Below are 15648 nucleotides of genomic sequence, written 5' to 3'. Positions count from 1 at the left end.
GTGTTCCTTCCCTAGTTTCCCTCTCCTGAGTGGGACACAGTGACACCAGAAGCCAAAGATCTGATCAACAAGATGCTGACTATAAACCCTGCCAAACGCATCACAGCAGCTGAGGCCCTCAAACACCCCTGGATCTGTGTATGTGTACTCACTTTCTCATACACACACGCATTTGCGGTTCTATCTAAAAGTGGATGTGGACTGCATGGATTTCTAAGTTTTTTTTTTTTTACATCTTCCCTCAAAATATGGTTAGGGAGTTACAGACATTCATTAACACACACACACACATTTCTATCTACACTGTATTTACATACTGTCACCAGTGTTGGGGAACATCACTTTAAAAAAATAATGCATTACATTATATTTGATTACTCCTAATAAAAGTTATTTATTCCATTTTAATTGTTTAAGCCAGTTATCATTATTATTATTTATATTAATTAATAATTAAGTAATAATTCAAATTATTTTAGCACTCTCTATGCACAATTACTGTAGTTCTGTGTTTAGATTCTGCTAAGATAAATTAAAAGTGGTACAACTGTTAAATGAATGTGCACCAAATGTTTGTTCCCGAAGGTTCCCGATTTTTGTCCTTTTCTTTAATTGATTCTAAATAATGTGCAGGGTTTGTATGCTTTTTCTCTCCTGCAAAGATAGATTTTAAGAATAGATCTGAAACCGTTTTTGATTTATTGTTTACCTGTCTGTATCATAGCAACGTTCCACAGTGGCATCCATGATGCACAGACAGGAGACAGTGGAATGCCTGAAGAAATTCAATGCCAGGAGGAAGCTTAAAGTAAGGAACAGAAACACAGAGTCATGTAAATGCACAAACACACAGCATTCTAATTGAAAACATATTTAATGCAGACTCGTAACCACAAACAGCACTTTTTAGCACTTCATGGGGCTGTTACCTATTATAAATTGATTTGAATCTCTATAAGAGTTGGATGGAGGCTAATGGTTGAATTTTTATTAAAGATTATAAAGATAATTGTTATATTTAGAATTGTGTGCACTATATGCAAAAAGAGCAGGGACATTGAGTAAAAAAGTCATGTAAATTTTTGTTTTCATATTGACTTTAGTCTATGTGGATTTTTAACCTGAATTACGTAATTTAAAAGGCTTACCTAGATTAATCGTTATCCACTAGCACTGACTAATATTTTACACAGCCACCAAGACTCATAATTAAGTTGATCTTTCTTTCTGGACTGTTTTAGGGTGCTATCCTTACTACAATGCTTGCTACACGGAACTTCTCAAGTAAGAAACTCTCTTCAGTTTACTTTGCATTTGCTTTTTAATAGTTGTTCTTTGAATCATGTCAAAAGGTTGAAGTAATGCTCTTTTTATATTTGAGAAGATGTTAAGCATCTTAGATAATGTCGAAGATTTTAACATTTTCATTGCAGAAAGACATTGTCCAATTACTAAACTGTAAAAAGTTAGGATTTAATTTAATAAAATGTTAGTGTGCAAATAAAATGTTAATAGCCCATAGTAAATGGGCTATTTCAGTGTCATGTTTGTATTTTCGTGCTATTAGTGTGTTGTCCAAAGCACCTGCAAAATTCCACAATTATCACATGGTTAACATGGTTAAAATAGAGATCACAATGCATATCAAAATAATCAATTTATTTCATCTTATTTGTATTATTAAATTGTACAGCCCTTTGACAAAGTGTTTCAAACGTAGCATTTCATTATATAATAAATATTTTCTATATTTCTTATTACAAACTCAGGGTCTTATTGACACAAAATATTTAAATAGCTTCTTAATCACATTTCATTACATTATGCAGATATTTGATTATGATTCATTCAGGGGGTTTGATTTTGAGGCCGATGGGTCATGATTGCATGAAACACAGTGATTGAAACTATCATATTACATACTATTTTAGACATTAAAACACCAATCCTGTCTGCCCCTAACCCTTTTCTTTTTTATCCCACTTTATGGTCAAAATTATTCTTTTCATTTCACTCAACAGGCAAGAATCCATACAAGAAACCTGATGGTGTTAAGGTAGGTAACTGTATGTAAGCTAAGTATTAAACTTTGAAACATACTATATGTGCCATGGACATGAACTGTTATTTTTGTCTAGCAAATGACAAAAAAGGTGACAAAAAATATCAAGAATATTAATAAGGTGACATGCCTTTTACCCAGTTGTATTTAGTTACTGATTTGTGGCAGGTAAATGGACCTGAACCATAAATGGACATTCCCACTATGTGTATGAATTGGTGCTGCACCCTGGACCTGCACTAAATATATAACACAGAGCTGTTTTGTTTGATTCCTGGTCAGAAACTGCACATGCATGTTTGTTTAGCGTGTTTAATGAGTGAGCATGTGCATGTGCATACATTAGTACTCTTTTGGGTCATGGCTTTAGAAAGCATTTCTTGAGGATGGCTCAGCTCCAGTGGGGACATAGAGACATATTTTTTTAGTTTGAGTATGTACTGTAGGACTATGTATATATTGTAAATCTGTCCTATAATCCTGTAGCACCTTTTTTTTTATAAACAATGCTCATTGCCTTTTTATAAACCATCTCATTGTCTACATACTTGTTTGCTTTCAGTATTCACATTATTAAGTGAAGTGAAGTGAAGTGACATTCAGCCAAGTATGGTGACCCATACTCAGAATTTGTGCTCTGCATTTAACCCATCCAAAGTGCACACACACAGAGCAGTGAACACACACACACTGTGAACACACACCCGGAGCAGTGGGCAGCCATTTATGCTGCGGCGCCCGGGGAACAATTAAAATAATAATAATAATTAAATAAATATGTGAAAGCAGTGTTAAACTGTGCTGAATGAGTTTTGGAATAGTGTTTTAACTTATAGGCTGTATCCAAACTTTATTCAAGATTAGCTATAGAGTGTCTGAAAGTATCAAAGTAGGCCAGTTTTGGAAGAACTTGTGTCAAATGTGCCTTGATTTTTAGGTGATTATCAAAAACTGCCAGCTAAAGCTGGGTATGTTTATAGTAGTTGCAAGTTACAGTTATAAATTCATTATGCAGTAATGTGGAAATCTGTATGATATGAGAGATATGAAATCTTTTTGTTAAATGGTATGAAATGTTTTGTTACATTTATAACAGTTTTGATTACATCAGTAAGCAGTGCTTTCACACTGGCAGCATTTGTCACGTGCAGCTGAACCACGGCTTGTGTGCATTCGGCTTTTGAGGTGTTCTCTGACAACTCTCTGTTGTTTGCTTTGATATGTACAGCATGTTGTGATGCGGCCGTGTTCCCCTCTGTCACGCACATATCACGCACAACATGCTGTACATATAGTTTACATGATAAAAACTAATCTTAAAGTTAATAAATGCCTCTAGTTTCAATTATTTAAAAAGGCATTTGAAGTTTGGGCAATAACTCCTGATTTTAATAGTTTTAGGTAAAATTGTATAGAACACTCTGATTTCTATGCTTAAAGTTGTCATATGATGCGATGTAAATTTTTATTTTATCTTCTATTAACCCTCTTAGAGTGTTACAAGCTCTTGGTGCATAAAGAAGGTCTGTAAAGTTGCAAAGACTAAAGCCTCAAATCCAAAAAGATATTCTTTATAAAAGTTAAGTCAACCACAGTCTCCTAAAATGGCTCGTTCTAACATGCTCCTACATGTCTACATCACAATGTGGGAAGATTTGCATAATGCTACCCAAATGTTCATGCAAAGAAAGAAGTCATTACTTGTATTCTCGCTGTTGCCACTGCTGCCATGTTGTGGAGGTGCTGTGTGTTTCATAATAAAAGCAAAGCTTTTTTGTTTGGCCTTCTAAAAGAGGACACAACTAGAAATCAGTGTTTAAGTTGTATTTACAACACTGTTCCGGAACAGTTCAACCCAAATATTTAGATGTGTGCAGCGCATTTTATGGAGGATGAGGATTCCTGAGAGAGTAGCCTACAATGCCGGTGTCTGTTTCTATAAAGCGGGGCAATTCCTACTTTGCAAGGACAGTCTGGTGCTTCTAGTTCACAGTTTGTAAGTGCACTTTCATATTTAAAGAATTTGCCACTGACTATTCAAAAGCGAGTTTTGAGCGCTTGTAGCGCTTGTTGTTTGTCGTTTCTCTGTATAAGTCGTTTCTCTGTATAAGTCATTATAATTGGTAATTATGTGCCAACTGAATGCAACAAATGCCTTGTTTATAATAAGTATTATTGGTTTGGTCTCGTCACACCAGGACATGGCATCAGAGTATGGTAAAGGGCGTAACATTTCCATCACACACTTGAGGAATTCAGCCAATCACAATGCACTGGATAGCTTTTCAGAACAATGAGCTTTGTAAAAATCAATGCGTTTCAAAAAGCACGGGCATAGAGGAGCAACAATAATGTACATTATATGGAAAATGTGTTTTTTGAACGTTAAATCGCATAAACACATAACATTACACCAAACACACAAAATAATGTTATTTTTAGCAGCGTCATATGATCCCTTTTAGTGTTTCACTATTCGGTACCGATACCAGTGAAAATCCATGGTTCTCAATACCAATTTCGGTACCAAAGCAAAACACAAAAATATGCTAATAAAAAAAAATAAAGGAAAAATAAAGGGAATTTGCAATTAAAATTAAAACATGGAAGATATATTGTGTGATTTATTTCTTTATTTTTTCAACAGTAGAAGCAGTATCAAATTATACTTAATATTCTAGTAATATTTCTAGCACAATGCAATTATGAAAAATGAACTTTTATTTTGACGGGTTACTGTGAATTCCTTTAAATTGACACTGGTTTTACTCAAATGAAACGATACGCTTGTGAAGTGACTCAGAACAGTTCTGGTGATGTTGTTTATGTATTTATGTCCTCATTGAGACAGCAGATGCTGAAATTACTGCAAGCGTCATGCGCTTCAGTCTATGTAGTAAACAAAAAAATCCGCATGTCTCTGCCATTCATTCATTCACACAGAGACGTGCAGAACATGCAGGATTCATATTTCAACCAACTTTTGCACCTTAACATTTACAGATACTGGTCCAAATGGAGATTTGATTTGATTAATTTATGCTTTGACAAATTCCGTGACTCTCCATATTAAAATGTAAATTTCATTTTCATGACTGGATTTTGAGATTCCGTCCTCGTTTTCTGCTTCGTGGAAATCATACTGCTTCATGGAAATTAAGTACTCATTCATTACAGCTACTATACTCAACCTTAATTGTTCCATATTTAACATACTGTACCGAAGTGTGGGGTAATGCATGCACCAGTTATACAGAAAGGCTGTTCTTACTTCAGAAGAAAGCAATAAGAATTGTGACTCACAAAGGTTTACGAGACCACACAAATAAACTGTTTTTAAAATTACAGACCTTGAAATTTAATGATTTGGTTAAATTTAAAATATTACAATTTATGTGGAGAGTGAAAAATTATTTGGTGCCAATACATATTCTAAACAAATTTAAGTTAATCATAGACAGTAACAACAGAAGAAAAGGCAATTTTTGTCTACCATATTCACGCACCTCACAAAAAAAAGGGTTTCTTGTAATTGGGATCAGTTTAGGGAATTCTTTGAACATTGTTAAAAAATCATGTAACACGATTGTCAATTAAAAAAAAAAACGTATGAAAAAAATGTACTTGGAAAATATGAAGACAGTGAAACATAAGACCCAGTGTTTGACAAATTTGAAATTGTCAGTTATTTAGATGTGAAGTAATATTGAAATAAAATATAAAAATCTGTTCAAAAAACAGAGCCATCTGTTCAGTGCCAGATCAGATTATTGAAAAAAGGGGCATGAAATTATAAGAATATGTCTTCTTCATGCTCCTATTCAGCATTAAATGTTATTTTGTTGTGGATGTTATTTTTTGTTGTGTCTGTAATAACTTCATGGCTGAATAAAAAAGAACTTGACCTTGAACTTGAATCAATAGAAAGTAAAGTAGAAAAGTAATGGATCTAATACTGAGCCCTGTTTCACTCCATATTTTACTTGTGTTTAATCAGATACGGTGTCATCAATGCAAATAGCAATTGAATAGGGAGGACATGAACAATGGTAATCTCTGCCCACAAAAGAAATGGTCAGCTTATATACAAAATAATGTCATAGTTTACAGCAGTGGGTCCCAACCATGTTTCTAGAGCTCATCTAACACTGTACATGCTTAATCAATTGACACTGCAGTTGACACCCTTCACGTGGGACTGTTGTCTAATAATGCACACACTGCCCTCTGACACACTTTGTCACTAGAGCCACAAAAGCTTGCATTAACACTATCACTCCTCAAGTTTCTAATTTTCTGGAAGACATTTTTTTCAAGCCATGGTTTTTGACAAGCTTTTGGATGGTTATTTAGATTTCATGTTTTATCAACCCATATCAAGTTTATCTTTTTTCACTGAGGAACTTGATAGCTTTCCATAAGTGTGTGCTACTGTATGCTCCTATGAGCAAAAACACATGTATTAAGTGCGTTGAGTGATTTGACTTTAAACATGTTAAAGCAGTGCTTAACAACTGTTCAAACTGCATACACTATGATAATATCAAGATTAAAGTGGCTCAAGGCTGGCCTTCTTATCGAGAAAAGGAGAACAATCAGTCATCCCCCATCAGCACATGTTGAATATATGCTTTGTCGGACAAACCCATTTCTCATGTAGGCGTTTTTAAAAATGAGCTGATGATCTGAATTAGATGTGCTTGATTAGGGAGGTATGCAAAATGTGCAGTGTTGGGGGTCCAGTTGTTCTGCTGTCGCTGGGGCACTGCAAAAGCAACGTAGAATTGTAGGGATCTAATGTTGTGTTTGAGGCTATGGAGGAAGACCCAACAGATTTTTCCCTTTTTTTGTCATTCTCACCAGAATGCAGCATATTTCTCCAGTGGAATTTGCATGTGCCTAAGCCTGAATGTTTGTGATGCAATCTCCTTCAGGCTTGATTTCCTCTCCACTGCTGCTTCAGACTCTTGACTGCCAGGCAGGTGTTCTTCCTCCAAGTAGTCAGAAAATGCACAAGCCTGCCCAGCCAGAGGAACAGTCTAAATTAGAGAACTCTCCTTGGCTGGCAAAAAGGTCACTGGCATTTTTTTTAATGATCTCCTGGAGGTCTTTAAAGTCTTTCACTCAACACACATTACAGATCATGCTGCTTCAGACTTTATCATTTTCAGTTTGTTGGAGCAAGGGTATACTAAAATCCCCACAGTTGAAGAGATGTTCAAAGAGAGACAGCCCCCTCAGAAAGACTGGGGTTTGCGGACTCACGCAGGGGCACATTTGTACCCACTCAGGCGTATAGACCTGAGGTCAAAAGCTACAGCTCCTCAACCATAGTTCCCAGAGGGCTGATCTTGGTCAGATGGCCCAAAAACAGACTGAGGATTATGTCAAACAGCAGAAGTTTATTTGCCTTTCCCCTCACTGTCCTCCGGATTCTGTTTTGTCAGTGCTGTCATGTTTCACATTTCAGGCAACAGTATATTGACCGTGCATCTTAAAACATAGTCTTAACACTTGTACTCCACACAGCGTTAACTGTGAAGTTATTTATTTGAAAAAGTAACTTGATATTTTATTGTAGTTTCAAAATAATTGTTTTACTTAATCTGATTATGTAACACACTGTAATGATAAAACCTTCGTAATCTTCGGGAAGAAGGAGGCGGGAACCGGCGGACAATCAAATGATACTTTAATGATCAAAATAAAGACAATACAGCGCAACAGCCCCTCGCGGACGACTGTTGCGCACAAATAAAAAGCAAACACAAAATAAAGTCCAGGCCTCGTCCTCTCTCGTCCGTCACTGTCGTCACTCCGGTTTTATATCCCTCCATCTCCTCCGTAGGACTCGAGACCGGCGAGTGTCGCAGGTGTCGCTCATCTCCAATCACTCCACCGGCCTCGCTCCTGTTCCCACGTCCCTCAGCCCCGCCCCACTCGTCACATACCCCCATCGCCCCTCGCAGGCTGGGGGGTACCCACGAGACTGCGCTCTACTTCCCCCCCCCCTCCCTCCGGGGGGACTGCTCACGGGGACCTGCGGGAACCTGGGGGTAGGACAGATGAGGCGAGAAAAAAGGAGATGGAAGGAGGAGCGACAGAGATGAGAGAGGGGAGAGAGAAAAAAAAAATTTGGTTCCCAGACGCACTGCTGCTCGGCCCTCCCCCAGCTGGGTTATCTCCTCCGCGGTGCCTGCCAGTGGCACTGGACGGCCGGCACGACAATCCTCCGCCGCCCGGTGGACGGCAACGGCTCCTCCGATTTTGGGCAGCCGGCAGGAGTCCCCCGTTCCCTGCCCCTCCGGATACCTTCACGGAGGCAGCAGGCTCCGGCCCCCTGGCGAACGGCGCCAACTCCTCCGCTCCCTCACGGACGGCAGCCGCCCCTCCACATCACGAGCAGCCTGCAACGAGCTCGCCCGTCCCCGGCAACTCACTCCAGCCCACCGCCTCGAGCGTCCATGGCGGCACACTTCCTCGCCTGCTCGATGGCACCGCGGATTCATGACAGCGGCGAGGGATCTTCAGCAGCGCGTCCCTCCTTCTCCCGGGTTTCAGCACCACTGTAACAATAAAACCTTCATAATCATCGGCAAGAAGGAGGTGGGAACCAGCGGACAATCAACTGAAACTTTAATGATCAAAATAAAGACAAAATAGCGCATCAGCCCCTCACGGACGACTGACGTGCACAAATAAAAATCAAAACACAAAATAAAGTCCAGGCCTGGTCTTCTCTTGTCCGTCACTTTCGTCGCACATTATTTGTAATGTGTATAAACTGTAATACTTAGGTCTGGGCTTTGAACAGACTAGTCAAGTACTTTCCCAATAGAGTCTTTATACTACCGTTTTTTTTAATTTATTACTTTTTTTTTTTTTTACAAAGCTAGCTGCATTCACATGGGTATTTCCAATTTATAACAGAAAAAAAATCTCTACAATGTCATTGCATAGGGTAGCATTAATATTAGTTTTTCTATGAAATAGCTAAAACTTTTAATTATAAGAGAAGGTCCACAAATATAGCGCAAAAGTATACTGTACAAAGTGGGATACAGTCAAAGTCAAAGTCACCTTTATTTATATAGCACTTTAAACAAAATCCATTGCGTCAAAGCAACTGAACAACATTCATTAGAAAAACAGTGTCAATAATGCAAAATGATAGTTAAAGGCAGTTCATCATTGAATTCAGTTATGTCATCTCTGTTCAGTTAAATAGTGTCTGTCCATTTATTTGCAATCAAGTCAACGATATCGCTGTAGATGAAGTGACCCTAACTAAGCAAGCCAGAGGCGACAGCGGCAAGGAACCGAAACTCCATCGGTGACAGAATGGAGAAAAAAACCTTGGAAGAAACCAGGCTCAGTTGGGGGGCCAGTTCTCCTCTGACCGGACAAAACCAGTAGTTCAATTCCAGGCTGCAGCAAAGTCAGATTGTGCAGAAGAATCATCTGTTTCCTGTGGTCTTGTTCTGGTGCTCCTCTGAGACAAGGTCTTTACAGGGGATCTGTATCTGGGGCTCTAGTTGTCTTGGTCTCCGCTGTCTTTCAGGGATGTAGAGGTCCTTTCTAGGTGCTGATCCACCATCTGGTCTGGATACGTACTGGATCCGGGTGACTGCAGTGACCCTCTGATCTGGACACAGACTGGATCTGGTGGCCACGGTGACCTCGGAACAAGAGAGAAACAGACAAATATTAGCGTAGATGCCATTCTTCTAATAATGTAGCAAGTACATAGGGTGTTATGGGAAGTTTTTCCGGTTCCGGTTTACCTAATTAATGCAGCCTAAAAATCCTTTAACGGATTTGGATATTAAAAGCATATTAGTATGTTATGTGTTATGTGTATGCCAGGTTAAAGAGATGGGTCTTTAATCTAGATTTAAACTGCAAGAGTGTTTCTGCCTCCCGAACAATGTTAGGTAGGTTATTCCAGAGTTTAGGCGCCAAATAGGAAAAGGATCTGCCGCCCGCAGTTGATTTTGATATTCTAGGTATTATCAAATTGCCTGAGTTTTGAGAACGTAGCGGACGTAGAAGATTATAATGTAAAAGGAGCTCATTCAAATACTGAGGTGCTAAACCATTCAGGGCTTTATAAGTAATAAGCAATATTTTTAAATCTATAGGATGTTTGATAGGGAGCCAGTGCAGTGTTGACAGGACCGGGCTAATAAGATCATACTTCCTGGTTCTAGTAAGAGCTCTTGCTGCTGCATTTTGGACTAGCTGTAGTTTGTTTACCAAGCGTGCAGAACAACCACCCAATAAAGCATTACAATAATCTAACCTTGAGGTCATAAATGCATGGATTAACATTTCTGCATTTGACATTGAGAGCATAGGCCGTAATTTAGATATATTTTTGAGATGGAAAAATGCAGTTTTACAAATGCTAGAAACGTGGCTTTCTAAGGAAAGATTGCGATCAAATAGCACACCTAGGTTCCTAACTGATGACGAAGAATTGAAAGAGCAACCATCAAGTCTTAGACAGTGTTCTAGGTTATTACAAGCGGAGTTTTTAGGTCCTATAATTAACACCTCTGTTTTTTCTGAATTTAGCAGTAAGAAATTACTCGTCATCCAGTTTTTTATATCGACTATGCATTCCATTAGTTTTTCAAATTGGTGTGTTTCACCGGGTCGCGAAGAAATATAGAGCTGAGTATCATCAGCATAACAGTGAAAGCTAACACCATGTTTCCTGATGATATCTCCCAAGGGTAACATATAAAGCGTGAAGAGTAGCGGCCCTAGTACTGAGCCTTGAGGTACTCCATACTGCACTTGTGATCGATAGGATACATCTTCATTCACTGCTACGAACTGATGGCGGTCATATAAGTACAATTTAAACCATGCTAATGCACTTCCACTGATGCCAACAAAGTGTTCAAGTCTATGCAAAAGAATGTTATGGTGAATTGTATCAAACGCAGCACTAAGATCCAATAAAACTAATAGAGAGATACACCCACGATCAGATGAAAAGAGCAGATCATTTGTACAGTCTCTTTGTCCAAATGAAACATGACATAGCTGAAAAAAATAGACAAAGTTTAAATGTTTTTTTCTGTTTTATACAGTATGCTTTGATAAAAGCCTTTCATTTTCATGAGAGGATAAGATTAATGTTACCCCAGTTTTTTTCTCTAGAATTAGTACAATGAGAAATGCATCATCTGATAGCATGGAGATAAGAATTTATTTTTATGATTTACTACATCTAACTGCAGAAAAGGAAGCCTAACTCTACAGAAGTTGCAATGGTGAGACATTCTAGTTATACTAATCTCATTATATGTATAATTCTCTATTTGCCATTACTATAGTTCTCTTCTTTATAGCTATTTTAGATTTAGACTAAAAACCTTTTCAGTTGTATACTCTTCTGGATTATTTACTAGTGTTGAACATCCAAGATTTTAATATCATAAGGACCCAAAGGCATGATTCCTGTAAAAATGTATTACATGTCTGCTTCATATGTTTTATGGTTGTTTTCACTGATCCCAAAAGTAAAATAGGGTTAGATTTAATTGGCTTAAGAAGAATGAAAATCATATTGACATGATTGTTACTGGAACATTATATTCAGGGTTACTTTAAATTCAGTTAGATTATAGTCTCTGTAGTCTGTAGGGAACGCTGTATGTATTTAATAGGAATGTGTTTTTTATTTTTCTTTGTCTTCTTACATGACATATGTATAGTCCATCAAAAAACTAATGACTGCCTCAAGAGAAGAGGATTTTGAGAGGTTTGGTAGGATAATTTGATGCCAATGAAAAGTCTTTTCCGCTTCATGCTGTTTAATGATCTAGTTGTTTCCCTGGGAATCTGTGAATTACATTAACTCCTCTACAAGATTATTCTGTTGCAAACTTTAGAAGTCTTAGAACTTTTATGCCTGTTAGACTTTAATGGCTTTTATATAACTTGTCATTTCCACAGCATAATTCAGACAGAATTGTAAATGCCATTTTGTATAAATGACCGTTTCCAATGAAAAATCTAATTATTTGAAGGCCCAATTTTTCTTAAGTTGAGGAATAGTTAATAGTGATTATGATCAAATATGCAAATTAATTATTCCTTAAATATCCGTGGAACGCAAGCTGTGTAATATTGGTTTAATTTCTAGATTTTAGATTAACAGAATTTGACGTTTCCCTTGCTGTTCTAAAGCTTTGCTTGTCTGCCTTGTCCCCTCCCACCTATAGATCAACAACAAAACCAACGTAATCACCAGCCCTAAAGATCCTGCTCCCTCTCCAGCTCTGGTATTTTGTTTGTATGACTGTTTGTCAGTTGCTGTTTCTTACCACTGGCTTCACATTTCTCTTTTTCTTTCTTTGTTGGCATGCCCTTTCTTTTTAAAATCAATTCAGCACCTTCTTCTATGTGAAATCCTAATAATTAGCAATATTCTGAAAGTGTGGGTATGTATTCTGCATTGATATATCAATGCAGAGAGAGAATAATTCCAAAGTAAGTATTTAAAATAATGGTAACATTTACTGTGACAAAAATGTGTATTGTGGACTAGAGTGCTAAATGAAGTATTGTTTTATTTTGTTTGTATTACAACATTCAAGTAAATGTATAAATAAGCAGATATATTAATATTTTATTATATATAGAACAGTTATATTTAATAATTCAATGTTTTTATGAAGGCTATACTTTAATGGATGATTTTTATTTATTTTTTATCCTAAAATGCTTAGTCAGATATGTCCATTGGTTTAATTAGTCTATACATATGTGAGTTCCATGTATTCATTAGTCAGTAATCAGTAATTATTAACACTGTGTGTTCAAAGAACACCTGAGTGGGGTACTAAATAAATAGACTGCTCCATTGTACAGCTGTTATGTACAGGGTATAATATATTTACAGACAAGATGTTTTCCTGTTTGCAAATTTGTCATGCTGATAGTTTTGTATATAGCTTAGTAAGGGTTATGTGCTGGTTACTGATTACCCCAAAATAAGAAAAGTTTTCATGTTCTTAAAATTGACCCTATAGAATGTATTTTTGGGAAGTTCACTTCATGCAGTGTTCAAGGCCTCTCCATGTAACCTTTGGCCGGTGCTTGTGTGTTTGCTAACTGACTATTGTTTCCTTGTGCATACATAAGCTAACCATGTTTTTAAAGGGTGCATCATTGTGTGTTAAAGGGTTAGTTCAGCCAAAAATGAAAATTACACCATGTTTTACTCACCCTCAAGGCATCCTAGATGTATATGACTTTCTTCTTTCAGACGATTCCAATCGGAGTTATATTACAACTTGTCCTGGCTCTTCCAAGCATTAGAATGGGCGTAGGCAGGTGTTTTTGTTCAACAGTCCAAAAGTAGTTAAATAAAGTGTGTGCATCCATCATAAAAGATGCATCACATGGCTCTGGGGTAAATAAAGGCCTCCTGTAGCGAATTGATGCCTTAAAAAAAAAAAAAAAAAAAAAACACACACAAAAAAAAAAACAAATCCATATGTAAAATGATATAATGCGTGTAGTGCATGTTTTAATATGAATGGATTCAACATATGTTTTAAATTGATCCCATGTATGAAACATATGCAATAACAAAACATTTGAAGCAAACCCCAGAGACTGAATGAAGGTTTTGAAAGGTTTGCTTGTGTTCTTCCTGATACTTTCTTGTGTTACTGCATGCTTTGGCTGGGTATGCTGTACTTTTGCTCTAGTGAAAATGTACTGTAGTAATTATTACCCATATTTCCATCTCACAATGACATGACCAATTGTCTAAACCAGTATGCTCTTCTTCTTTTCTAAAGTTCACCAAGCTTTGTTAGAAAAAGTTACTTTAAGATATTTGAATCCTGACTTAATTTCAACATCGTCATTCATTTCTGTCAGCTGAGCTTGTGATTTATGTAATTTTTGCTAATTAAAATCCAAATATTTTTCAGTAAATACTTTCCATGAATATGGTTAAACATTAGATGCATTATCTTGCACATAATTTACATGGGAATTATTAAAGATAAACTGCTATCTACCATTATAAATTTACCTGAGCACATGCAGAACAGTAACATCTAGGCTATCACTGACTCAGCGTGTAATGCTTGGTGTCCTTTAACTCTGTAACTCACTATGACTTATTCTGACACACTTTATCTCTTGTTATTTTGTTTTATCTTCCTTTCTCTCCCTGCACACCTCTATGTCAGGAGCCTCAATCTACTGTTATCCACAATCCCACTGATGGAAATAAGGTATTAAGTGTTCAGTGAGGATCAAGTGTTTTTAAAATTTTAAGATACAAGGGATATCATGAGTTATTTTGAACTTAATGTCTGTAGTGCATCTGATGCATGCTGTCTGTTATCTCAGAGATAATAATTCAGTTTGTAAAGATACAGCCTGGCAAGCAAGAGGGCTGGAAGGTTTAAAGTCTGAAATGTTAAGCTTGTTTACCCTCATTTCATTCTTTTGCAGAATACATGATATTTAGAAAAAATATTTAAACTATTTTGTCCATATAATGAAAGTTAGTGAGGTCCAAATATTGCTAGAAGAAGAAAAGGAATACATTTAAAAAAAAAAAGGATAATATTACTTAATTTAACAGTGTCAGACAAGTGCACTCTGTGCACACTCTAACACAAACAGTTGTACTTTTTAGATTATTATTTAATTCATTGATTAATATTCAGTGCAATTTTAAGAACAACTCTTGTGTTATTAGTTATCAGAGAGTGACTCTCTATAATTGTGACTTTGTGCCTAGTTGCAAGCACGTTTTTTCTTAAATATACAGTTAAAAAATTTAAAGGGTACACTTTTGTCAGTGTATGAACAACATTTGAAGCATGCTGTTGATTGCCAGAGTATAAAACTAGATACTGTCAGAGTTCACCAACTTATTCTTGGCACTGTATGTTTGCTAGGGCATCATACTGTATACAGTACAGTACTTGTCAGTGACAAATTGTTATCATTATATTGTGTTTATCCCTGCATGTTTCAGCAGATGTTTTCTTCAGATGTTTCTTTAGTATCTCAATAGTTTGGTTCACTTTGCACGGTGGAAATAAGTGCTGTTCTTGTTTGGTTAGGAAATAAAACCCATGATGTTGAAATTGTATACTCAAACTTTCCCTGGTCAATCATCACATCAAAATTGCATAATTTCTATTTTATCAAGAACAAGTTTAATTAAATGCATCAAGTTAGTTATTCTGCAATGTGAAATAAGTTTCTAAGCTTCTGGAAAAGGCGGTTTGCTGGCCAAACCAGTGTTTATCTAACTAACCCAAAGCACCTCTATCAATACAGCGAGGTCAATTAACCACTTCATACCACAGACTGGTTTCAGCTTCTTTTTACAACAATTTCTGACTGCTTTAATAATCATTAAACTTGAGCCTATTTAAAATTCAAATTATTAGTAAATTACTATTTAAATTATTAAATATTATGTTTGCTTGTTTGTTTATGTGTGTATTTTTGTTGCCTTTCAGGAATCATCAGAGAGTGCCAACACCACTATGGAAGATGAAGACATTAAAGGTAGAGTTGAACCTTAATTT

At 36.7% G+C, this 15648-nt stretch overlaps 1 protein-coding gene across 14 annotated transcripts in view; it reads left to right on the top strand.

Annotated features, from left to right (window-relative positions):
* The window catches only part of camk2d1 (calcium/calmodulin-dependent protein kinase (CaM kinase) II delta 1), a 117930-nt gene that overhangs the window by 79322 nt on the left and 22960 nt on the right, over nt 1-15648 (top strand). For 5 of the 14 annotated variants that reach the window (XM_059536853.1, XM_059536833.1, XM_059536894.1 and 2 more), the window contains exons 10-16: nt 16-138; nt 725-808; nt 1242-1284; nt 2022-2056; nt 12301-12360; nt 14287-14331; nt 15580-15628. In XM_059536853.1, the coding sequence (XP_059392836.1) occupies nt 16-138; nt 725-808; nt 1242-1284; nt 2022-2056; nt 12301-12360; nt 14287-14331; nt 15580-15628 (439 nt within the window). The remainder of the gene's footprint in view (nt 1-15; nt 139-724; nt 809-1241; nt 1285-2021; nt 2057-12300; nt 12361-14286; nt 14332-15579; nt 15629-15648) is intronic. The other 9 variants (XM_059536871.1, XM_059536912.1, XM_059536909.1 and 6 more) reach the window with 3 other exon arrangements.

This window comes from Carassius carassius, chromosome 3, assembly GCF_963082965.1.
Source record: "Carassius carassius chromosome 3, fCarCar2.1, whole genome shotgun sequence".
NCBI classification, from domain to species: Eukaryota; Metazoa; Chordata; class Actinopteri; order Cypriniformes; family Cyprinidae; genus Carassius; species Carassius carassius.
Note: the sequence above shows the minus strand (reverse complement) of the source record. Positions and strands in the feature narration are given on the sequence as shown.